Source organism: Chrysemys picta, chromosome 5 (assembly GCF_011386835.1).
Source record: "Chrysemys picta bellii isolate R12L10 chromosome 5, ASM1138683v2, whole genome shotgun sequence".
NCBI lineage: Eukaryota > Metazoa > Chordata > Testudines > Emydidae > Chrysemys > Chrysemys picta.
The window spans coordinates 99,043,116-99,067,727 of record NC_088795.1 but is presented as its reverse complement, the minus strand read 5'-3'; the positions used below and the strand labels follow the sequence as shown (position 1 = coordinate 99,067,727).

Here is a 24,612-nt window from a genome sequence, read left to right as displayed (position 1 = left end):
GGCTGGAGAAGAAAAGGGGAGAGGGGAATCATGGGGGGAAGCGGGAACTCGCTATGCGGTGTACGCCTGGCATGCGGTGTACCCTCGGCAGCAGCTGGGGCTCCCCTGTTAAGGAGGCCCATCGACCCGTCACCCTGACAAGCCCTACACCCTTACACCTCAACCCCTCTGATGAGCCCCCCTCACCCAGCCCCCCACCACACTGAGTCCCAACCAGCTGCACCTGGACCCCCACCCCCATCAAGCCCCACTCCCCCAGCACCTGGACCCCCCACTGAGACCCCCTACACCCAGACCCCCTGCTGAGCCCTATTTCCCCACATCCAGACCCCCCTTGCTGAGGCCCAACCACCTTCACCTGGATCCTCTGCAGAGTCCCATTGCCCCTGAACCTGAAACCCCCCAATGAGCCCCTGTGCATCCAGATCTCCCACTGAGCTGCCCACACCCAGATTGCCCCACACAGAAACCTCTCGCCCCACACCTGGATCCTCCCATACTAAGCTCCTCCACACTTGGCTCCTGCTGGGCTGTGCTTGTCCACCCACCCCTGGTGTGCCTGGCACAGAGAGAGATACTGATTTATACCTGCCTCTGGAAATTTCCATTACTTGCATCTGAAGAAGTAAGGTTCTTACCCACGAAAGCTTATGCTCCCAATACTTCTGTTAGTCTTAAAGGTGCCACAGAACACTCTGTTGCTTTTTACAGATTCAGACTAACACGGCTACCCCTCTGATACAGGGCTTTGGAGTGTTTCTGGGGCATGCCCAGCCCTTGCACTGTGTCAGGGTCAGGTGCAGCCTCACAGCCAAGTCCCTGTACCGGAAGAGGTGGGAGCTTCAGGGTGATCTCCCACCTCAATGCAGCCAGTGGTCTGTGCTCCACATTTATTTATTGACAAATACATTTTGCAGAATTTTGCAGAATTTTAAAATATTGTGCGCATAATTTGCATTATTTTAATTTTTTTGGTGCAGAATTCCCTCAGCAGTAGAAGAGAGTCATCCCTGTTAAGGTTGTATGTATGGAATCTTCAAACAAGCATTACAAGGACTTTTCAATCATGTTAAGCTAACTTGACTGAAATACATTGTTTTGGGGTCTCCGTAGTTTACAGGCAACTCTGACATCCAGGGGTCAACCTATCCAGAAACCACCTACCAATACAAGTGGCAGTATTGGCTGCATGAGGGTCATTTGCAAGCTATTTTCATAGCAGCTTCCAGATACAGAGTTTTCTCTTTTAACCAGAGTTTATTGAAATGCTGTGATGCACTGCTGCCTGTTCTCCTGAGGATGTCTGTACCGTCATCTCCTTGTTGGGTGAGGAGTATGTCTGGTCATGTCTGGAAACCCCCTAGAGGAATGCTAAGCTGCATCAGTGTTGGCTGATCAGCTGCTCCCACTTGGCATTGAGCACCTTGAAACAAAAAGCTGGGAAAGGACCAGAGACAAATTGATAAAAAAACTAAGGGCCACAGTGTAAATCCGATGTTATCTGCATTATGTGTATGTTCCACCAGGAATTAGACTGGATCCTCAGCTAGACTCCATCACCCAACCCAAACTGGTAGTTGATAGCACAGGAGCTCCTGGAGGAGAGATCTTTTGTGTTAAAGAGAGGAGCCATGAGGAGCTGGAAATTCAGTTGGACTCTGCCAGCCAGGAGCGGTTAATGGAGATGGTAATGGAGTTCCCAGTGGATACCTTGGCCTTGCCAGAGGCAGAGGGCTAAGGCAAGGAGGGATCTTTTGCTGCTAGAAAGCAGGTTTAAGTTCTAAAATGTACTCGTGTCCCCCTTCTGCCTGTTTGGGGAACACCACTCCATGCACCAAAAAATGGGCTGCTCTACCAGTACATAGGAGAAATTGTCAATGCCTCTTGTTAAGCAGCTCGCAGAACCACCCCAAGAAACACAGCTGGACCTAAAATGGCAGATAAGCAGCAAAAAAGCACATAAAACTATAGCACTTTATTGCCAGAGCACAAACCATGGGCACTATGGCCAAACCATTTACATCAGAGGGTGCCTCCTGATAGCTAGAAGGTCCATGTCTGTTGCTTGGTTGGGGGGAGCCATGCAAGAAATGAAACTTCAGTATATCTTGCTGGCTAGTTGCTAGCTTTCTTGGACAATTCTTCTTTTTCAGAATCTCTATTAAGGTGATGTCATCTAAAGTTAAGGCTCTCTGCAGTGGGTTATAGGGGGTTACTAGATTTGCCCTTCAAAAAGTTTGGGCCAGAGCCCTACTGCACAGTGAGTCACCAGGCAGCCATTGGCAATTGCTTTGTGTCAGGGCCAGACTGTGCAAATGCTAGCAGTCTGGAATATGAAAGTAAGGGATAATTGACACTTTTATTACATTTTTAGCATTCCTAGGCCTCTGTCTACTGACTTATGTTTTCTCTCTTTGACAGCATCTGTAGCTGCTGTGCCCAAAACGCTGGCAGTTTGCTGACTTAGGCCCAAGTTTTCAGGCGAGCACCTGAACAGCCTAAAGGGTGAGTTTGAACCAAGTTATACCTAAATTGATTGTCCTTTCTTGGTTGTCATTTTGTTGTAAATTGAAAGGCAGGTGGAGACACCTTGTGAGGCCTGGTCTACTGCTGAGGGCTCCCAACATGGCAGAATATCTAAAGATAAGCAAGAAATGCCATTTGTGACTCCTCTCTGTAGTCCTTGTTTCTAAGGAACTATTCCAGGATGGAAAGGAACCTCGGGAGTAAGAATCAGGCTAGACCTTCCCTCCACACTCCCCTCAAGGATGAGACTACAGCCCCCGATATATGTGGCTAAGAAATTCAGACCCCTGTTGACAATCTCTGGAATCCTCTTCAGCAGGAGTCTCCACCTCTGCCATTCCTCTCCTACCAAAAATCTTTTTAAAGGAGGCTTTCTCTATCAAAACCTAGAGAGATCTTTGGAGACCACTTAGAGATAGTGAGCTCAGTGACACTGGTGTAAATCCAGAATAATTTCATTGACATCAGCAGAGTTGTTCTGGATTTACACTGGTGTTACTGAGATCAAAATCTGCTGTTACCATCCACAGCCTCTCCTCCTCAAAAGTTCAGCTTACAGGGCTGATTTTTTTCCCCTTTCCACACTTAAACTCAAGCTGAGGGAGAGTCTGAAGTATATCATCAGTTACTTAATAAGTCCTAAGAAATTTGGGTACCTAAAACTGCCCATCGGACAAGGAATGTTTTAATAAACTCTCTGACAGGAATAAATACTGCTTGATACATCCTATAGTGACGGTTGTCAGACCTAAATACAGGGCCGCCCAGAGGGGGGACAAGTGGGGCAATTTGCCCCAGGCCCTGCAGGGGTCCCCACGAGAGTTTTTCAGGGCCCCTGGAGTGGGGTCCTTCACTCGCTCCGGGGGCCCCGGAAAACTCTCGCGGGGCCTGGGCCCCCAGAGCTTCTTCCACTCTGGGTCTTCGGCGGCGGGGGGTCCTTCCACCCCGGGACCCGCCGCCAAAGTGCCGGGTCTTCGGCGGCATTTCCCCCGCGGCCGAAGACCCCAAGCCCCCTGAATCCTCTGGGCGTCCCTGCCTAAATAAGAAGTTTTTGGTCTGGGATAATTTAATTTTTATTGTCATTACTTTGTCGCTCCTTTTTTAAAATGGCAGATTTTTAATTGTTAACATGAAGTTTATTATTTGTCAACTCTGGAAGACTCTGATTTCAGAAGTGGTTTACTAACAGGGTGGTTCAAAGCCCTGGCTGCAGCAGAATAGGTTTGGTCTCCACCTCCAACTATTGGAGAGAAGGAAAAATCCACTCTGAGTAGCATTGGACATTAGTCAAAGAAAAGAAATGCTCGGATAAGCACAAATTTTCCATTGGTAATGTGTCTGTAAATATTTTTCAAATGTATGTATATTACCAGGGAAGCTTTGCTTGCAAAACTCTATACAGCAATTGTTAAATACAGTCAGTGAATGAGGTTCAATTAATCTTCTGTTTACCTATGTAATCTGGAGTTACAAGACTGTATCCGTTAAAGCCACAGTTAAACTTTGGTTGATACATTGTCTTTTACTTTTCCAGTTATCTGTATCTTTTGGTATCTTGCCTGCATTGCTAACTGTGCTGCTTTAGCCTCTGTTGTAGCTCACTTTGAATTTGCAGGGAACTCTTGCAGTCTCAGGAACTAAGACAGGAGCTCCAATTCTTAGGCAATTCTCATAAAAATTTACTTTATTCCCTGATGCTGGATAGAAGTAAGTTTATTCATAAAGTAGATGTTGTCAAAGGGCATGAAGACCCTCAACAGATCCTCATTGGTGTGATGTTTTTAGTAACAGTGAAGACAGAGTTACTGTTTTTAAAGGAACAGGCGTACTTGTGGCACCTTAGGGTACGTCCAGACTACCCGCCATATTGGCAGGTAGCGATCGATTTAGCAGGAATCGATATATCGTGAGACGCGGGAGGCTGTTTTTTCCTCCTGAGTCCTACAGAGGTAATAAAACTAAAATGTTGCCTTTTACTCTTACTTTATATAATATCAAGTGTACTATCACTTTAATATCTGATATGCCCTCAGTTTGGGGGAACTATATCTGGAGCAACTACTATAATCTCCAGTTCCAAGCGGGCTATCTCCTTGTCCCCTGCTCCCAGGTTAGATTAATTTTTATTTAGAGGAACTCTCCTTTGTCCTCCATGTCAGTATGGTAGTTGGGCAGAGAAAGGCATTGAAGTCGTCCTCTTTACACCTGTGTAATGGGGAAAACATTTCTGTAGCCCAGTTTGTTTTAAAATACTGGGATTTCTATCAAAGCCAGATCTGTGATCTGTAATAGTGTCTAGGGCCTAGAGATTTATTTTTTGTGTGAAGAGCAGAACTTTTATGATCAACAATTCAAAGACTCAGTGCAAAGCTGGGCATGACACTAATAATGAAGAGCTGTATATGAAAAATGTTCTGATCTCAGCAGACAGGCTGTACTTTAGCACTGCCGGGGACAAAATGTTTCTAAAGAGCAGACACAAAACATTTGTTAGTTTGTATTCATCCTAGGGGAAGAAGTAGTAGTGAATGTGATACTGTATTTTAGATCACATAAATAATACCAAATCTTTCAAGGCAAAAGGCCCCTCTCCTTCAGGTTTTGAATGAAAGGCAGACAGCAAAGGTCTGTGTCTGTGTATCTCTATCTAAAAAAAATCACCAGATGGGGTGAATATTTCAAACAAACTCTAGCTGCACTACTTATATGTTTTCCTTTTCTGGAAAGTGTGGCCAAGATTCCAAATTGACCGATATAGGCTGATATTTTTCTTAGTGTTTCCTATCGTGTGTGTGTGTGAGAGAGAGAAAGCAAAAGAGAATATGAATGAGTGTGCTAGTTTCAGGGGAGGGGGATTTTGAGAGAGAGAAGGAAGTAGGGGGAAGGAGATGGGTGAGAACAAATGAGACACACACACACACACACACACACACACACATACATATATCTCCGTATCTAAATTTAGTGCTATGTTCTACATATGAGAAGTGGGCCCAGTAGGGCTGTATTACTGGTACTGATAGCTGACTTCCCAGTCCTATTAAGATTGCAATTAATCTGGTGAAAAAAGATTGTGACTGTGAAGAACTAGTGTGCTGCTTGATTAATCACAGGAGAATATTCTGTTGCAAAAAACTGCACATGTGAATGCTTTTAGGGGGAAAAACTGGCATGAACTTAAACAGAACCAGACTGTGAGACAGTTCTCACAAACTGTGATTAGAAACCAATCTGTTCTTCTCAGCTGTTCTCTGATGGAAGGTATTTGATTGTACAGACAGCATTAGGGCCTTTGACAGTACAATACCTGGAGGGTTTCCAGTTAGGGTTTTAAACTCTCTTCAAAATCCTGATTGAAGCAAAAAGATAAGAATGGGTTTTTACAAAATTCTGTGTGGAGGAGGCTGACAAAACGTATTTGCTGAGACCTTAGTCCTAGGAGCACAGGACTTTTTTGGGGAGGAAAAGAAGTATTGACTTTTAATAGAAAACACCAATTTTAAAACAGTGGTTTTAATATAAAAAAGCAACAATTTGCCTAGGATCAAACACCTAGAACTGGAAGCTCTTTCATTACACGTTTATATAAAAAAAATTGTTTCTCTTGATATTTAAATCTCGTTGAAAGTGCATGATCAGCTAAATGTCACTTAGATGGCAGCTATGTGCCAATCCAGAGATTTTTGCATGTCTTGCTGATGAACAGCATGCAGAACCGTCTGCTAGTCTGGATCCTCAAAGAAGTTATAAAATGTCACGTAAGTGACATGGAAAATATGAACAGGCTTAGTGCATTGACGAATTAATGTTACATGAATCATCCCCAAAGGATACAAAAGAGGCACAATGTTCTGTCCATAAACAGAATCATCTGTATATTATTTTATTCAAATATTTTTCTTTGTGAGATGTCAGATCCAACCATTGGACCTTGTGCCATGCAACCTTAACAAATGTCTATGGCAGCAAAAGCTTATTGTACTTTAAGTGGTGTCTCAAGTTGTCCAATTGTCAATGCTGATTTATATTTGTGTGTACTGAAACCATTTTGCAACTACAGTGTCATATATTGGATAAACTAAAGAACCAAGTGCAGTCATTTGTTTCTTCCTTTTATCTCATTTCTTGTTTTAAATAACTTCTTGTTTCTGCTTTGGCTTAGATCAATGTGAGGCAAATAATCACTTCCTGGGATTAATCAAAATAGATTAAAAATAATATCATGTGAGCTTGATAAGATAAACAGAAATTTATCTTGAATGCCTTGAGAAGTAAATGGGATGGATAATAGGGACATCTAGTGGTTGATACACTGAAATGAAATAACTGTTTGCCTGAAACGTTTTCGAAAAGCTTAATCATTTGATTCCATTTCTAAAGGCCCATTGCTCTTCAGATTGTTTTTGTAAGCATCTTTATATTAATTCCTTTCTTTAGAGCACCACTTGTTGTGAAAATGGAGAACTGCTTTATTGCATATTTAATCTTTATTCAAACTTAAAGATTTTTTTTGTCTGTAATAGTACTTCCATAGATGAAGCTATAATTAAACAATCCCTCCCTCAAAAACCCTGTTTTATTGCTTGATCGCTAATATAAGGCCATTATATAACAATAAGAAAACTCTTATAATGTTTGCGAGAGGGGTACAAGTTTATGTGAGGTTTTTTGGTTGGTTGGTTGGTTTTTAAACCATCTGGCTGCTTTGCAGTGTTTAAATCCTTCAGTGAATAAAAATTGCTGCAGTGGGGAATAGTGCTTCCCCGTAGGTTCCTCTATATCAGACTACAGGGCTTGCCCATTACATGAGCCTCATTTTTCTGAAATCCTACGGTATTTGAAAAGTGGTTGGGGGGACATAACTCTTCCAGACTTCTTCAGCAGCAAGTCCCATGCTCTTTGTGGCAAAGTCTTTGTTGTTTTTGTAAGAGACTACAAGAATGATTTTATTTTCTCTGTAGGTAGGTGAGACTACATAGGATTATCCATCCAATTTTTCTATTTCTCTATTCCACAGTTAGTGTCTTTAGAGAAGCAAGGACACACATGGCAATTTTCTATGCTACAGGGAGATAGAAGTGTCAATGTAACTATTACTATGATATTGGAGAGTATTATAAAACTGAAGTGCATATGAAAAGAATTGAAGAAATATAAGTACTATGTGCATGGCTGAGTTAAATTTGTTTGTTGGAATAGTAGTGTTAATTCTTTATTATCAGGACACTTTGTTGCAAATCTGGGTGTTGGTACAAATAACGTTTGGAGCAGTACACGTTGAGGACAGCACTATTCATACTCCTGTAATTACAATAAGCAATAGTGTTTTGCAGTGTTGTTGTAGCTATGCTGGTCCCAAGATATTAGAGACACAAGGTAGGCAAGGTAGTATCTTTTATTGGACCAGCTTCTGTTGGTGAGAGAGACAAGTTTTTGAGCTTACATAGAGCTGTTCTTCATGTCTGGGAAACGTGTTCAGTGTCACAGCTAAATACAAGGTGGAATTGATTGTTTAGCATAAGTACAGGAATATGAACAGTGCTGTCCCTCAAAATGTATACTGCTCCAAACATTATTTGTATCAACGCACAGATTTGCAACATAGTGTCCTGATAAAGATGTGCTCAATTATGTCAACATTACATATTTGAGGTATACTGTAGACTGATGTGCTGTAAAATTTGCATTATAATGCATAAGATCATGTCTGATAAAAAATGTATACCTCTTTTGCAATGCAAGTTTTGCATAAAGGAACAGTATAAATCATGCAGCACCTCAAATATAAGAGGAAGCAAGTGTGTTCCCATATGTATTTGTATACATAACATATATATGCAATTTATTCCATATATAACACACATTTCAAGGAACCATTCAAGGTGAAGTGGCCTGTTAATACCCCTCCATTCATAGGGAGGAAAGAAAGGTGGGGGTGGGAGGTCAGTGAAGCAGTTGAGGGTGGGATTGTTAGTGGGTTACAGATTGTTGTAATAAGCCATAAATCCAGTGTCTATTTTATATACTCATGATTTTTAGTGTCTAGCAAAGTTATGAATTTAACCTCTCAGGTTTGTCTTTTGAAATTGTTGTGCAGGTTTCCTTTGAGGATGAGGACTGATAGGTGAGATATAGAGTGATCGCTTGGTGAAAAGTGTTCACCCACAGGTGATATGGTATTTTTGTCTTCTATAATTTTTCTGTATGAATTCATTCGAGAGCTTAGTGATTGTTTGGTTTCACCCCATAGTTACTATTGGGGCATTTGATGCACTAGATGAGGTACACCACATGTTGTGATAACCATGAGTAGGACCCATGGATCTTGAAAGGTGTGTTGTGGAGGGGTGTTGATCCCTGTAGCAGTGGAGATAAGTCTGCAGGTTTTGCATCTGTTCTGGCAGGGTCTGGTGCCACTTTGAGTTGGTGTGTCCTGGTATTGTCAACAACTCTCCAACACCACCTACTATAAAGAACTCAAAGACAACCTCACAACACAGTTTACCAAGGAATTTAAGGATATCATCAAATCCGTCCCCAAACAACTCCTAGAGAAACTCTACAAACTCATCCTCCACGAACTCACCCCAGGGATCTTCTACATGCTTCCCAAGATACACAAACAAGTGAACCCAGACCCATCATATCTGGCCACAGCACTCTTACTGAAGGAATATCAGGACTTATAGAAACCATCCTCAAACCACTCACCACACGGTTCCAGCTTCCTCCAGGACATAACCAACTTCCTCAACAAACTGCAACATTAACAACCTCCCTCAGAACACCATCCTCACCACCATTTATGTCACCTCCCTATATATCAACATCCCTCACAATGAGGACATAGCTGCCTGCCTCAAATATTTACAAGACAAAGGACAACCCTCGGATATCCACTCCAAGCACATCTCATCCATTTCATCCTTATCCATAACAACTTTACAGTCAACAACAAACACTTTGTCCAAACCATGGGAACAGCCATAGGTAGTGGGATGGCTCCCCAATATGCCAACCTCTTCATGGGCCACCTTGAAGAAGTATTTCTGAACATATGCATCATGAAATCAGTGATATACCTGAGATACATTGATGATATTTTCATCCTATGGACAGACGACTTAAATTCCCATATAGATTTCCACCACAACTTTATAGCAGTCTTCAACTACCTGAAGGGGCGTTCCAAAGAGGAATGAGCTTGGCTGTTCAAAGTGGTGGCAGATGACAGAACAAGGAGCAATGGTCTCAAGTTGCAGTGGGAGGGGGGGGGTCTAGGTTGGATATTAGGAAAAATGATTTCACTAGGAGGGTGGTGAAGCACTGGAATGGGTTTTTAGAGGTTTTTAAGGCCTGGCTTGACAAAGGTCTGGCTGGGATGATTTAGTTGGAGTTGGTCCTGCTTTGAGCAGGGGGTTGGACTAAATGACCTCCTGAGGTCTCTTCCAACCCTAATCTTCTATGATTCTATGACCAAACTCTCTCTGGAACACTCCCACACCAGCACCAATGTCCTGGACACCACAATCAGTTTCAGCAATGGAACCCTACAGAAAACTATATAGAAAAAACCCATAGATCACCACATCTACCTTCATAGATCCAGTAACCACCCCAAACCCCAAGAAATCTGTAATCTACAGCAGACACTCAGAAACCACATAATATGCTCCGAGGAAAAAATGCAGGATACACACTCAAAGCTGCCTTCACCAATCAAGGACACTCCACTAGAGAAGTAAATCGGATCCTGGAACAGGCCAAATACCCCAAGAGAACCTGCTTCAATACAGAAATCCAACCCCCTTCTGACTACACACCCCTAGTTGTCCCCTACAACACCACACTGGAACCCATATGATCATCAAACTGTTACAACTCATTCTCGATGGGGACCCCATCCTGAAATCAATCTTTCCTGAACCTCCTCTTCTGGCCTTCAAACAACCCCCTAATCTCTCCAATCTCAGCAGAAGCAAGCTCCCCACAGACTAGGACACACACTACTCCCAGCCTAATGACAAATAGGCTACAGACTGATGTTATCCCCTGAGATCACATTGACCTGACCATATCCAATAACTGTTTGAGCTATCCCCTTTAACGCTGTGTGCCCCTGCTTCCTAAAGAGAAAGCAACATGTTACATACAATCTAAGGGCCACCTTGACCTCTCTTATTTCTTAACTACTTATAACTTTTTTCCTTTTGGGAATTCAGCAGATGATGTGACAGAGATAGATTTAATTACAGGTACTCTTGTTTAGCTGTTAAACTTGGCCACAAATTTCACCGGTGTATGTAGCCAGCTAAGCACATACACTAGTCACATGGTACCAAGAATGCTACTAAAAGGAAAGTATTTTTTGTTTGGAAATACCAGTTCACTTTCACCAGAAAGAACTGGTGAGTGTAAACTGGTGAGAGTAGTAGTTAATCTCATTACACAAGCCAGATGTCGTGTCCTGGCTAAATTCTGTTATTAGTAATTTCATTCTACTTATCTACACTTCCTCTTGCAGTTTCAACTAGATATATAGTTCTAAAATGATGGCAAAGATGATGATCTAATGCCCCTCACTGAACCCTGGTGCTTTTCTTCTTCGAACTGGATTAATCTATGTGGAAAGGAGAGAGAGGGAGGTGGGCAATGGCCCTATCAATCAAAAGGCACCTACGATGCCAGCAAACTACAGTTTGACCACAAAGAGAGGAGCAAATTTTTTTGGCTAACAATATGAGGAACATAAATAAATGAGTAACATTGGGCGTCTGTTGCAGGTCACTGGGATTGAGAGTAAGAATGCAAAATCTTGCTCAAATTCTTGTACTACTTTAAACCTAAGGCTGCCATGCCCATGTGAGACATATCTCACAAATTCATCTGTGTAACAAATACCAAAGGCCATGGGCAGCGGGTATAATAGGCCAGGGGAGGCTAAGCCTCCCCTGAGCTAAGCCCTGGCCCTGCCCATGCTGCACCCTCTCCTCCAACCTGGCAGCAGCTCAGCTCTGGCTGGAGACTAGCAGGTGGTGGGGGCCGTTGAGTGGGCCAGCGCTGGGCCAGTGCTGGGGCCGGCTGGCAACCCGAGGTGTGTGGGTGGGCACTGAGACTAGCTGGCAGCCCAGGGCTGTTTGGCTGGGGCTCCTCTGGCTGTGAGGGGAGGGTGGTGCTCAGGTGGTGGTGATGGCTCGGGCAGAAGGGGCGGGGGCTGCATGGCTAGCCTCCCCGAAGGGGGAGCTCATGTGCCACCCGTGCCAAAGGCTGTCTCCCTTTTGTAAAGTTTCATGTCACTAAGGCCTCCATCAAATTGGGGTTGAACTGTCCTGGAAGAATTCTATACTTATGGGGCCAGATTCTGCCACTGTTCCTCATGTTGAGTAGTGACTTACTCTGCAAGAATTTTCATTGATTGAACTATTACTAACATAAGGGTGACAGGATCTGGCCCAGATTGAGGGAGTGTGAATGGACTGTTCTTCATATACTGACTTTCTACTGATGCATTAATGGTAGGAAGAAAGAGCCAGTAACACTGTGGAAAGAATAAGCTTTACATGAAGTGTTCCCTCTTGATATCCCATCTGTCTGGCTTCTCACTGAGCAGTAGAGTGGGCAGCTCTCAGGTTACCAGGGCAGAGTGGGGTGCGCACCGGGGCCCAGCTCAGGACACAGGAGACTTGCTGCCACTGAGAACAGAGCTCTTACCAGCAGCACATCCGTATCTCCACTGCTTTTGTGCTGCTGCACAACTAATTTGTCTCAGCTTTGGAAGGTGAAAACAATTTTTGTGTTCCTGGAGGAGCAGAGTTACTTCAAGGTTCAAAATGAAGAGAAATAGCCTGCCCTTCTGCTGCTTCTCCCTTTGGTTGGTTTTCACAGCAGTGATACTTCAAGGTGAGAGCACTTCCCCGTATCAGTGTGCAGCTTAAGGCTTGCTTTATACACTTGATCGATCCTTCCTTATGCGTTCACTGACTTCACAGTTCTGAGTGCACAAAAAATGCAGTTTGGGCAGCAGTGGATCCTCTTAACTGTTTCAAGCTATTTTATCTCATTGCTGAGTAAGCACTGGAGAAATAGAACTATTTTCTGATTACATACTGTTGAACCTAAATGCTGTTTAAATAGTTTCATTAGCTTTGATTGCTTTTTTTCCAGTGAAGCTAGTTGTTTGAACTGTAGTTAGTCCTGAATTGCAGTACTAATAATTGAACAGCTAAATGGCTGAAGAGTGAAGTACTTTGAAATACTTGCTGCATACTTGCGTGAATTTGCATAGGTCAGACAAATGTTAACATCTTTGTCCTTTGCTTTTTGAAATCTATGACTCCATCTAAAGATAATGCAGTACAACACAGAGAAACTTCAGAGGACAAAGCAATTTGTAAACCGATGAATTTAAAGAAAATATTTCAGTGGATTGTCTGTCGAGCTGGATGGATAACAGAAAAAAATCTTTTTCACATATACTCTATTCTTTGAAAAAGATTGCAAAAATTAATTGAAGAAATTATTCAATGAATGTGTTCACTAATTATTCAACCAGCTCTATCCATTGGCCAAATAATGAACAAAATTCATCTAATTATTTATTCAAACATGAATGCCATAAAAGATGAGCAAATTTTATAAGTAGTATTCAACTCTCTCTTGTAGAGAGCACTATTTATATGTAGGGAGACAGCACAAGCCATTGGCTAGGGTAGAGGACTGGAAGTCAGACCTGGTTTCTATTTTTAGCTCAGCAACTGAGTGACTATTTAAGCAAATCATTTTGGGCCAGATTTTAAAAAGAATTTAGGCATTGATGCACTCAATGTTGCAATGCCTAACTGATTTAGGAGCCTAAATATCATTTTCAAAAAGGATTTGGGCACTTGGGAGTCTAAATCCCATTGACAGTTGCTGTGATTTAGGCACCTAAAAGCCTAAATCCCTCTTGAAAATGAGATTTAGGCTCCTAAATCAATTAAATTCCTAAACTATGGCCCGCGAGCTGTTTTAAGCCAGCCCTCGAGCCACACCACGTGGCTCAGCCCTGCTCCGGCTGAGGCGCTGGGTTGGGGTCTGGGCCATGTGGCTCGGCCCCACTCTGGCTGGGGCACTGGGTTGGGGGCCACGCGGCTCAGCCCCACTCCGGCCGGGCGCTGGGTCGGGGACCACATCACGTGGCTCCCGAAAGCCGCGGCATGGCCCCGCTCTGGCTCCTACACGCTCCAATGGGAGCTGCAGAGGTGGTGCCTGCGGACGGGGCAGCGCGCAGAGCCACCTGGCTGTGCCTTTGCATAGGAGCCAGAGAAGGGACATGCCACTGCTTCCGGGAGCCACTTGAGGTAAGTGCCACTCGGAGCCTACATCCCCTGAGCCTCTCCCCATGCCCCAACCCCCTACCCCAGCCCTGATTCCCCTCCCGGTCTCCATCCCCTTGATCCCAGTCCAGAGCAGCCTCCTGCACTCCAAACCTCTTGGCCCCAGAGCCTGCACCCCCTGCCGGAACCTGCACCCCTACCCCAGCCCTGATCCTCCTCCTGCCCTCCAAACGACTTGGTCCCAGCCCAGAGTACCCTCCTACAACCCAAACATCCCCAGCACCACTCCAGAGCCTGCACCCCAACCCCAATTTTGTGAGCATTCATGGCCCGCCATACAATTTCTATTCCCCGATGTGGCACTCGGGCCAAAAAGTTTGCCCACCCCTGTCCTAAATCAATTAGCTGTGCTCAGCATTGTAATGCCTATGCCTGAATTCCTTTAAAAATCTGGGCCTTATTGTCTCTGGGCCTTATTTTCTACCATCAATAAAATAGGGATAATTATATTTGTTCTATGAAAAGGACTGTGGAATCTATGGATGAAAAGGGCTATATTATTGCAGAGTGTTATATAAAATGGATGTAAAACATTAATTTTATAATATCCATTTAGTTACTACAACTTAATGACATATTCTGCATGGGTCTCATCAGCTTTGCTACATATATTCTATATTAAATATGATATAGTACAGTATGTGTATAATACTAGCTGGATGGCAGTATGTATTCTAATAGTAACAAATGCTATTTGGAGCCTTGGGGACAGCATGCACACTACTTCATGTGATATATTTTATATACTATTTGATGTAGGTGTGGAGTCTGCACAAGGAAAATATGCTCAAATGCTATTCAATGAACTGTTTGAAGACTACTCAAATGCTCTGAGACCAGTGGAAGACACAGATAAAGCACTGAATGTCACCCTTCAGATCACACTGTCCCAAATTAAAGATATGGTGAGTAACAAGACAGTTCCATGTTCTAGAAATGTGCAAACTTCCACACCTACAATTTGTAAACTCTTAGAACTGCATGGGTTTCAGAATTTAAAACTTCGTTTCACTTGAAGATGTGAGAACAATTTTCATTTTCCTGCATAAAGTGATAAATTTAATAATGTTTCCTCAAAGGTTTCTGTTCCTAATATGTACTCATCTATTTACACCATTATGACCTAACTACTTAAAGATGGTTAAGATGTTAGAATTCTTTTATAATAACAATTATATACTGATTTTTTTCAGCATCAAAGCGTTTGTTTTGTCCCATTGAACTGAAGCAAAATGTGTATAATAATCGGATATCTTATTTTATTCTCTAGTTTACCTGTTGTTTTGCAGAAGCAGTAGTTCTTCACAGTCAGTGCTGTATCCAGCTTCCAATAAAAAGTCCTAGTTTAGCCCCCCCTATAATTTTTGCTTGGAAAACTGGTTTGATTTGAAAATTGTCAGATTCACTTTGAAGGCAAAGGAGAATGTGTCTGCAAAGAGTGAAGAAAATTCCTCACATGGGTTTTGAATGATAGGTAGTTTAAAATAATGTAAACATTAACATGTGTACGTACCAAACTAAGGTCTGAGCCTGCACAGCTTCCATAGTTGGTACCTCTGAACTGACATTATAGACTTCTTACAGTACAGTCAGTTTTAGAAGAAACACATTATGTTTATAAAATGAACTCCCCCTGAAACAGTGTGTTTTTGTTGAGTCATAGATTAGAAATGTTTATGTATATAGTAACTCCTTACAGGATGAAAGAAACCAAATTTTGACCGCGTATTTATGGATTCGACAAAGTTGGTATGATGCATATCTCAAGTGGGACAAAGATGAATATGATGGGTTGGATTCTATCAGGATTCCTAGCAACCTGGTATGGAGACCAGACATTGTCCTGTATAATAAGTAAGTACAATTGGAGGGGCAGTTTCTTAGCACAACCACGTAGTTAGATTTAATATTTGTCTTTTATAAATGAATATATATGAAGAAATTTCCCTATGGGTGAGTTAATCCATAACCATCCACTTCATTGCACCTTCCTTTGGAGTGTCTGGATCTGGCCATAAGATATTGGACTAGACAGACCATTGGTCTGATCTGGTTTGGCAATTTCTGTTTTAATATGATGCTGTGAACAGGGGCCTTGAGTCATAGAATATCAGGGTTGGAAGGGACCTCAGGAGGTCATCTAGTCCAACCCCCTGCTCAAAGCAGGACTAATCCCCAGACAGATTTTTGCCCCAGATCCCTAAATGGCCTCCTCAAGGATTGAATTCACAACCCTGGGTTTAGCAGGCTAATGCTCAAACCACTGAGCTATCCCTCCCCCCCACATCACAACAACAACAACCACCACCACCACCACCTCCTCCTGGTCTCCGCACAAAGTATGTATGGTTTCACTTAAGTTTATTTTTACTGCCTCTTAAGACTATACTGAGTCAAATGTGACTTATGAGAAATTTTGGAGCAGTGGTTTGGAGGTCACTGCAAAACTTTTCTCTGTCCATCACAGATTGATTTTGAGCATATGTCTGTAGCCCTGTCTATACTTCAGTTACCGCTGAATTAGGAACCCAGATACAATAGGTAATAACATAGTTTGTGTCCTTTTACCTACTCTATGAGGCTGTGCAAAGGGAGCTTCGGTGCTTAATTTGTTCCAGGGCTTGCCAGGACTGAGCCCTGGCACCTCTAGGCTTGGCAGTTCTTAGCCCCAGCCGCCTCAGTTATGAAAGTAAAAAAATTGCTTGAGCCCCAGCTCCTCTTTCATTACAAATTAAGTACTGGGGAGCTTCCAGATGATTGACTCATTATGTGGAAAAAGTACCCTTTGTTGCTTCTTTAGAAAAGAAGTTGAAATGTTTTATAAGGAGAAACTATCTTTCAAAATCTGTTTAAAACTGTTTGATCAAGCGTTTACATTAAAGAGACGTTATTAAAGAGCTTGGGTTCACAATATCACCTACTAGAAAGGAACACCACAAGAGAATAAAAACTTTAGAAAAAATGTCCGTACCTGTGTTGTGCATTAATCTAGTTTTCAAACATTGAATTACCCTTATCTGAGCTAGTTTATTTGTTGTTAGGATGGAGAGTAAAACTAGAACAATCAATTTTACTAGCACAGTGGTACTGTATTTAGGCTTTTGACATGGCAGGGAACATTTTAATAAGTGTAAAATGTAGCCCCAAATGTTTACACTCCATGAGTCCAAAAGATACATCTTTGTGTTGCACATGATGTAAAGGGCTCAGGGGCGCCTCACATGGGATACTTCTAAGGACTGGGAGACCTATGAACTCTGATCTGACTCTGCCTTAACAACAAGGCCATCTTTCTTCTTCATGTTTGTTTGTGACAGCCTAAATACTGTAACAAATCCATGGTCATCTAGGATTTCAAGTTTATCATTAGTGCTGCACACTGAACTTTACAGTTGCATCAGGAATAGCACTCAAATCCCCTGCTGCAAAAAGCAGAGGCCCTTACTGCTTGAGCTAAAGAGAATTTCAGTTATATGTTAGCAGTATTGGGTCTTTGACACACAGCTGAGTCTGTCCAATAATAGCCATAATAGTGGCCATACATAACAGCCAGAACAATATTAAGTAAATGATGTAAATTCAGAGGTGTGTTTAATAACCTGATTTTCTGATATATTTTGTGTTCTAATTTGTTTATCATTTTGTCTTTTTAGGGCTGATGATGACTTTTCAGAACCAGTGAACACAAATGTAGTATTGAGATATGATGGAAAAATTACTTGGGACGCACCAGCTATAACAAAGAGCTCATGTGTGGTGGATGTTTCTTATTTTCCCTTTGATGACCAGCAGTGTAACCTTACCTTTGGTTCCTGGACCTACAATGGTAATCAGGTAGACATAATCAATGCTTTGGACAGTGGAGATCTATCTGACTTTATAGAAGATGTGGAGTGGGAGATTCATGGGATGCCAGCTGTTAAGAATGTAATCACGTACGGCTGCTGCTCTGAGCCGTATCCAGATATTACATTCACACTGATCTTGAAAAGGAGGTCTTCCTTCTATATATTTAACCTGCTGCTCCCTTGTGTTTTGATCTCTTTCCTGGCTCCACTGGGATTCTACCTTCCTGCAGACTCTGGGGAAAAAGTGTCGCTTGGTGTTACAGTTCTGCTTGCTCTAACTGTATTTCAGCTAATGGTTGCAGAGAGCATGCCTCCTTCTGAAAATGTGCCCTTGATAGGTGGGTATTTCAGATTTTTATAATGGCTTATAAATAGTGGTTATATAATGTCAGGGAGACTGCATACCACTAATGGAATCTGGAAAGATAAATGTTGTGATACAAAGTTTCTAAAACCTTGTGTAATATTTCAAATGTGTATGGAACTTGTACAAATATAGTGAAGTTCTATGACAAGATTATTTTGTGCTGCATGGGGATAAACTAATAAAGACCTCTCTGGCTTTAAGATTAAGCTTGATAAATTTATGGAGGGGATGGTTTGATGGGATAAAGTGATTTTAGTCAATAGGTCAATAACGTGCCATCGCTGGTAATTAGTAACAATGGTCAATGATGAGATATTAAAAGTTACTACAGAGAACTTTTTCCAGAGGGTCTGGCTAGAGAATCTTGCCCGCATGCTCGGGGTTCAGCTGATTGCCATATTTGGGGTCGGGAAGGAATTTTCCTCCAGGGTAGGTTGGCAGAGGCCCTGGAGGTTTTTCGCCTTCCTCCGCAGCATGGGGCAGGGGTTGCTTGCTGGAGGATTCTCAGCGATTTGAAGTATTTAAATCATGATTTGGGGACTTCAACAGCTGAGTCAAGGGAGAGAATTATTCCAGGAGTGGGTGGGTCAGTTTTTGTGGCCCACATCATGCAGGAGGTCAGACTAGATGATCATAATGGTCCCTTCTGACCTAAGAGTCTATGAGTCTATGAGTCTAAAACATGGATATGCTGAAAACTGGGCTGCAGTGTTAATGAAGGAAAATTGAGGGTGGGTCAGACACTTCAAGATGTCATCTTCGCAGATTCACAAGCTATAAAGGGTCAGTAATTGGCTGAGAGACCACAGGGTGTTCCAGATACTGGTGTAGTGATTCATTTGGTTGAAGTGTGCTGTCTTGAGAAAATGGATGAGAGCGTTGTGGGTTGGAAGCAAAAGGGAGTTTGTGGAGGTGAGGATCATGTCACTTGTTGGATGGGAAGAGGGAGAGCTGCAGGGAAGATGAGCTGAGCTGTGATGGAGAAGGGGTGAGCACTAAATCTTCCCTGTCTTCTGCTCCTGTTAGACCTGCTATGGCTCACCAGAGATGAGTCCTGGTACCACAAGACATGGTGCTTCAAACCATAGCAGCTCTATCAGGTAGAGAAGCCAGATAAGCATTAGTGCTCCCTATGACTGTTTCTGCACAGCTGAGCTGTGGAACAGCCCCTTTGCTATGGCTAGGGGATTGGAGAGGTCAGGGCATGTTGTGTGGGGTTACACTTTCTCTCCCCAGAGGGCCATAGAAGGATATCTACTGTCTCAGTTCCATTCCAGACTCTGATCCTGGCTTAAATCCCACAGGCAGCCCCAATTCCAAGGAGCAGGGTCTGGCTGTCAGGGATTTGAGCTAAGGGCAGAGGTTACCTGAGGATTTGGGGACAATTCACTGGAGAAGAGGTCAGATGGGGGAGCTGAAGAGCAGCTCAATTATACAGGAGGAGAAGGTGGGAGAAGCACTAGTGTCTTCTCTGGCCCACCTGATGTATATTCTGTGGCTTGCCTGGGAGTGGGAGAGCCCTTTTAATACAATCCAGAGCAGGTATGCTGCAGAAGACTTTCCTTATGCTGCAGGTTCCTAGCTTCCCACATACCATGCAGCCTGCTATCCCAGGGTGTAGCTCCCATATACCGACTGGTTCCTAGGTTGCCTCGTTTGAGAATCTGTTAGGCTCTAGAGAATCTGAGCACACCTACAGCACAGCTTGTTCTGCCTGGCAGAACTAAGACTCCTCCTAAACCCTTCCTTTGGTGAGCCCTAGCTGATCTGTTGGGAAAAAGTAAAGAAGCGTGTATATGCCTTCTTCTCCTGCACAGCTCAGATTCCAGGCTCCCCTTTTCCCCCACTAGTTCCGCCAACAAGCTGCAGACATTCCCAGCCCTTCTTGCATCTGGAAACCCAGAGATGCAAAATGTGATCTTCACTGCTTCTGTGGTGAAAATCAACAGTTATGACAATTTAATATAATCACTTACATGATAGGTGGGCTTTTTTCCAAATTAATTTATGCACCAGGAGGTGGTGTAACAAATGTGAAGTGTGTAAATGTTGATGCAAATTTTGTAGGGATCCTAAAAATATGTGAAATTCACTGTGAACATTTTTTAAAAAGACTTTAACATGGTTGCTTTTTGAAATTGGGGCATTTGAGAGTGTGAATATTTACCTTGATAATTAGGTGGTTATTCTTTTGAAATGATATAATATGGATCATGATCAGTGGGAGATTATATTTGTTTGAATGGACTTAAACTCTATTTTAAGTGGCAAATCCCAAGGCAACCATAACTATAGAGCATTAGGATGATTCCAGAATTCTGACCTCTTTTGATAGCTTCTCACATTTCGCTTAATGTTGAGGGATTTTTTTTCCTTTCTGCAGAGGGTGATTTTAACTTGAATAATACTTTTAATATACATTTCCCTATTTTTTACATTACAGGCAAATATTACATAGCAACTATGACAATGATCACAGCATCCACTGCACTGACCATCATTATAATGAATATCCACCACTGTGGAGCAGAAGCCCAACCTGTTCCACAATGGGCCAGGGTGGTTATTTTGGACTACATGTCAAAGATCTTTTTTGTTTATGATGTGGGTGAAAATTGTACAAGTCCACAAAGAGTAAAAACACAAGAACATAAATTAAGGAAGGATTTTAAGTATCAGAAAAAGCAGGACAGACACAAAGTGGTGACCAGTCAACTTTCCAGGAATAGAAACAATGACAGTGACCTAAAGAAGAAGCTGAATGGACATTTAAATAACAGTAATGGAATTCAATGTGAAAATGCTAAGGATGCTGTTAACTGCTGCTCCTGTTATAAAGTACTGATAAAGAATATTGAGTATATTGCTAATTGCGTTAGAGACCACAAAGCAAACCGCGCTAAAGGAATTGAGTGGAAAAAGGTAGCAAAAGTGATGGACAGATTCTTCATGTGGATTTTTTTTATTATGGTCTTTTTCATGAGTTTCCTGATTATTGGCAAAGCAATTTAACTGAAGATATTACAGTGTATTTATTTTTATGTATGTTGGAATGTTTAGCTAGTTTGCCTTGATGGTACTTTGTTTCTGAGGGATGTATCTGAGGTTTCTGTATCTTTAATTCTGTAAAAACATACACAATAATTTGAGATTGCTGTTACATGAGTCATCTTGTCAGAATGATTCCGTCAAATTAGAGGCATCCAAACTTTGCTCAGCTAAGGTCATATTAACAACTTGCCAGGAGCTAAGGGCTGAGTCTAACTTGTATTAAACTGAACAGTTGCAACTGCCCTTATCTGTAATATGGAAGTGCACTCTATGAACGAACGCTGGACATGTATGCTGTGCTCTGTCTTGATTAAAACTGGTTATGGCCTTGGGTTGGCTCAAGAAGTGTGCTAGATGGAAAAACACATTTATTTCTCTACATGTGAATGTTTGACAATTCCCCTGAGACCATCCCTGCCTAGCTGCTATCTCTTCCTCCCTCATTTTGCCTCATTCTTTTCTTCTGGATTCTTCCCATGAGTGTTCAAACATGTTTATGTCCTAACACTCACATGCCTCTAACTACTGTCCCATCTCCTTCTTCTCCTCTAAATTCTTTGAACTAGTTAAAAACAATAGCTACCTTGATTTCCTTCCAGCTAAGTCCTGCCTGAATCCCTTCCGGTATTACTCTTTTACACCATCAAAACCATGCTCACCATGATTTCTGGCTTTTTTTCTGACTAAGTCTTGCACCCTCTTCCCTATCATCCTCCTTGAACTTTCTGCTGCCTTTCACACCATTTCCCTACTTCCTCCTTGATTCCACATCTTCCCCTGTATTTGTACAGTGTAAAGATGTACTGTATGGGGGTGGGAGGGGGTCTGATCCTATTTGGAATCTTTAGATACTACCCTAATACTACTAAAGCATGGAGTTGTGACTTCTGCTCTTGGTTCAACATTGCTCATTCTGTTATTTCATCCTCCCACCCATCCCACCTCGTTTATCTATCTTGCCCATTTGTTGCATCCTGTTTTGATCTAGATTGTAAGCTCACTGGGCTAGGGTCTGTTTTCTTTGGCACTTGCCTATGCAACATCTAACACAACAGGTGTGATTATTTGGTGATTCCCTTTACTCTAATACAAATCATAAATTTTAAACAGACTTATTAAAGTGATGTGAAAGTCAGTCAAATGACTATACAAAACTGTCTCCTTGCTCAGCACATCCACTGCCTGTGTGTTTGTTTGCTTTATGGACAAACAATTCTTTTACTGCTTTTTACTCCTTTTAGCCCTGAAGACCTTATATGCCTAAGGAAGATGCCCCTTGCAGTGAAGTTAGAAGCTGATACATGAGGCATACCCAGGGAAAGTGAATGACCTTTACTAAGCACCTTGAGCTTTGAAACCATGATATTCTAGATGCAGTGAGAGACGCAGGATGACACTGAAATGGATCCCAGTCAGAAGTTCATGTGATAAAACTAATTTTCATAATTGTTGCAACTAATATGGAGCGCACCCATGAAGATGTAATTTAAGATGATGAGGAGTCAAAACAGCAGAGCGTTGTCATTGTTATCCAAAAACTCATCGGAAGAAAGGGATTTGTATTATCATGTAAATGATACACTGAATTCTTAATGACCGGTTTTGTCTCTTGTGTGGAATAATTAAAGCTGAAAGCCTATCTAGATTCTCATACATAATGCAAGCCATAAAAGCCTAGGTTCTAGTGTAAAGATAATTTGAGTAGCTATCAGAATAAACTAAGTATCTGACGAAATATTGCAAGTTCTTTGTACCACACCATGAGTTCCCTGGAAATCAGGCACTTTCTGGTACACATTCTATTCAGAAGTCAAACTACATTTTCACAGTGCAGACAAATGGCACCATCCATTTGCTGTGGACTTCAATGCTTAGCTTTATGGTGTATGTCTGAGGAAATGAATTTGTTCTATGCCATGGAAAAAATACTGTCCGAAGTTGTGGGAAGAGGAGAAATATTGAAGATGAGGCTAAAATGTTGAGAGACTTCAGACTGCATTCAAATATGCATGCATCATTTCATATACAATATTTGCACTCATAAGTGCACTAGCTGTAAAATTTACACGTGCAAATTTAAACATGCAGATGTGTGTGGATCTTGTGCTTTTTTAAATAAAAATTGTGTCCCTAAGTGTTTTTCCCCTTGAAGGAATGTAAGGGTGAGAATATTTTGCACTTCCCTACTAACTTCTGTTTGAAGATCTCAAAGCATGAGAGAATTACCTCCCTCACAGGAATGGTGTGAGGCTTGAGAATTATATCCAATTTCACTTAGCTTATCAGAGACTGTTAAGGAGTGACTTGATTACAGTCTAACTATGTACATGGGAGACAAAATTGGATAAAAGAGGGGGCTCTTCACTCCAGCAGACAAACGTATAAGATACAATGGTTGGTAAGTGGCTAGATTAGAAATAAGGTGCACATTTTTAACAATGAGGATAATTAACTATTGGAACAACTTACCCAGGGTTGGGGTGGATTTTCTATCACTGGAAATCTTTTAATAAAGACTGGATGTTTTTTCTCACAGATATACTCCAGTTCAACTACAGCTATTGGACTTGAAGCAGGAATTAATTAAATCCAAAGGCCTCTGTTACATAGGAAGTCAGACTAGATCATCCCAATGGTTCTTACTAGTCTTAAAATCTAAGAGAATCTATGACTATATAGATGGTGAAACTGAGGTACAGAGAGGTTACGTGAGCTGCCCACGGTCACACACAATGTCTGCAACAGAAAATGAAGCAGAAAGCATATGTCCTGATGTGGCTGACCTCAACTGCTGAGTTTTACCTTCCCAAAACCCTTCTTGCCTTTCTAAACTCCTAAGCACTGCATACAGCCTGTGAAATCTGGGAGGTTATTTCTCTTTTGAGTGTCTCACTACTCTGGTATCTTATGTCTATTACAAGTGCTGCCCTATCATAATTTCTATTCCCAGATGTGGTCTGCGGGCCAAAAAGTTTGCCCACCCCTGGTTTAAAGTACTAGCAACTCTGAGGAGAGCTAGGAGTCTCCTATTTTAAAAGAGAGTGACTGTTTGATGTACAATCCAGTTGCAGAAGGAGGGCTGGGACCTCCTGAACAGGGGGAACAAACCCTATTGGGACTCTAATATGGACCCAGAGTGGGTGTGAACCTGAGCAACCAAACAGTGTGTTAATTGTTAAACCAGAACCACAAGCAGGAAATAGGTTTTTAACTAATCTGGCCTGCGTAATTGATTGAAAAAACCTGAGTGGGTGCTGTGCATAAGGCACCTGCAAGGGGGTATGCCTGAGAGCAGTGCTGCATGACACCTGCCTTCTCTTGTGTAACAGAACTGTTCTAGTTATCCTGCCAGGAACTCCTCCTGTGGGATCTGCCCCAAAGAAGGTAAAACCCAGGAGTAGAAATCCTGCAAGGTGGGGTTTTCAGAGAACCATAATCACATAGC

At 42.2% G+C, this 24,612-nt stretch overlaps 1 protein-coding gene across 1 annotated transcript; it reads left to right on the top strand.

Annotated features, from left to right (window-relative positions):
* The first annotated feature begins 14,684 nt into the window (after window positions 1-14,684).
* Window positions 14,685-23,114, top strand: CHRNA9 (cholinergic receptor nicotinic alpha 9 subunit). The gene is made up of 4 exons (XM_042843446.2): window positions 14,685-14,806; window positions 15,601-15,755; window positions 17,555-18,087; window positions 20,560-23,114. Exons 1-4 carry the CDS (start codon window positions 14,693-14,695, stop codon window positions 21,126-21,128), a joined length of 1,371 nt encoding a protein of 456 aa, XP_042699380.2. The 5' UTR covers window positions 14,685-14,692; the 3' UTR covers window positions 21,129-23,114.
* Window positions 23,115-24,612: the final 1,498 nt, after the last annotated feature.

Coding starts and splice junctions, on each gene's coding strand:
- CHRNA9 (XM_042843446.2), top strand. CDS start 14,693: ATGCTATTCAATGAACTGTTTGAAGACTACTCAAATGCTCTGAGACCA. Junction 14,807..15,600: donor TGTCCCAAATTAAAGATATG/GTGAGTAACAAG, acceptor AACTCCTTACAG/GATGAAAGAAACCAAATTTT. Junction 15,756..17,554: donor GACATTGTCCTGTATAATAA/GTAAGTACAATT, acceptor TTGTCTTTTTAG/GGCTGATGATGACTTTTCAG.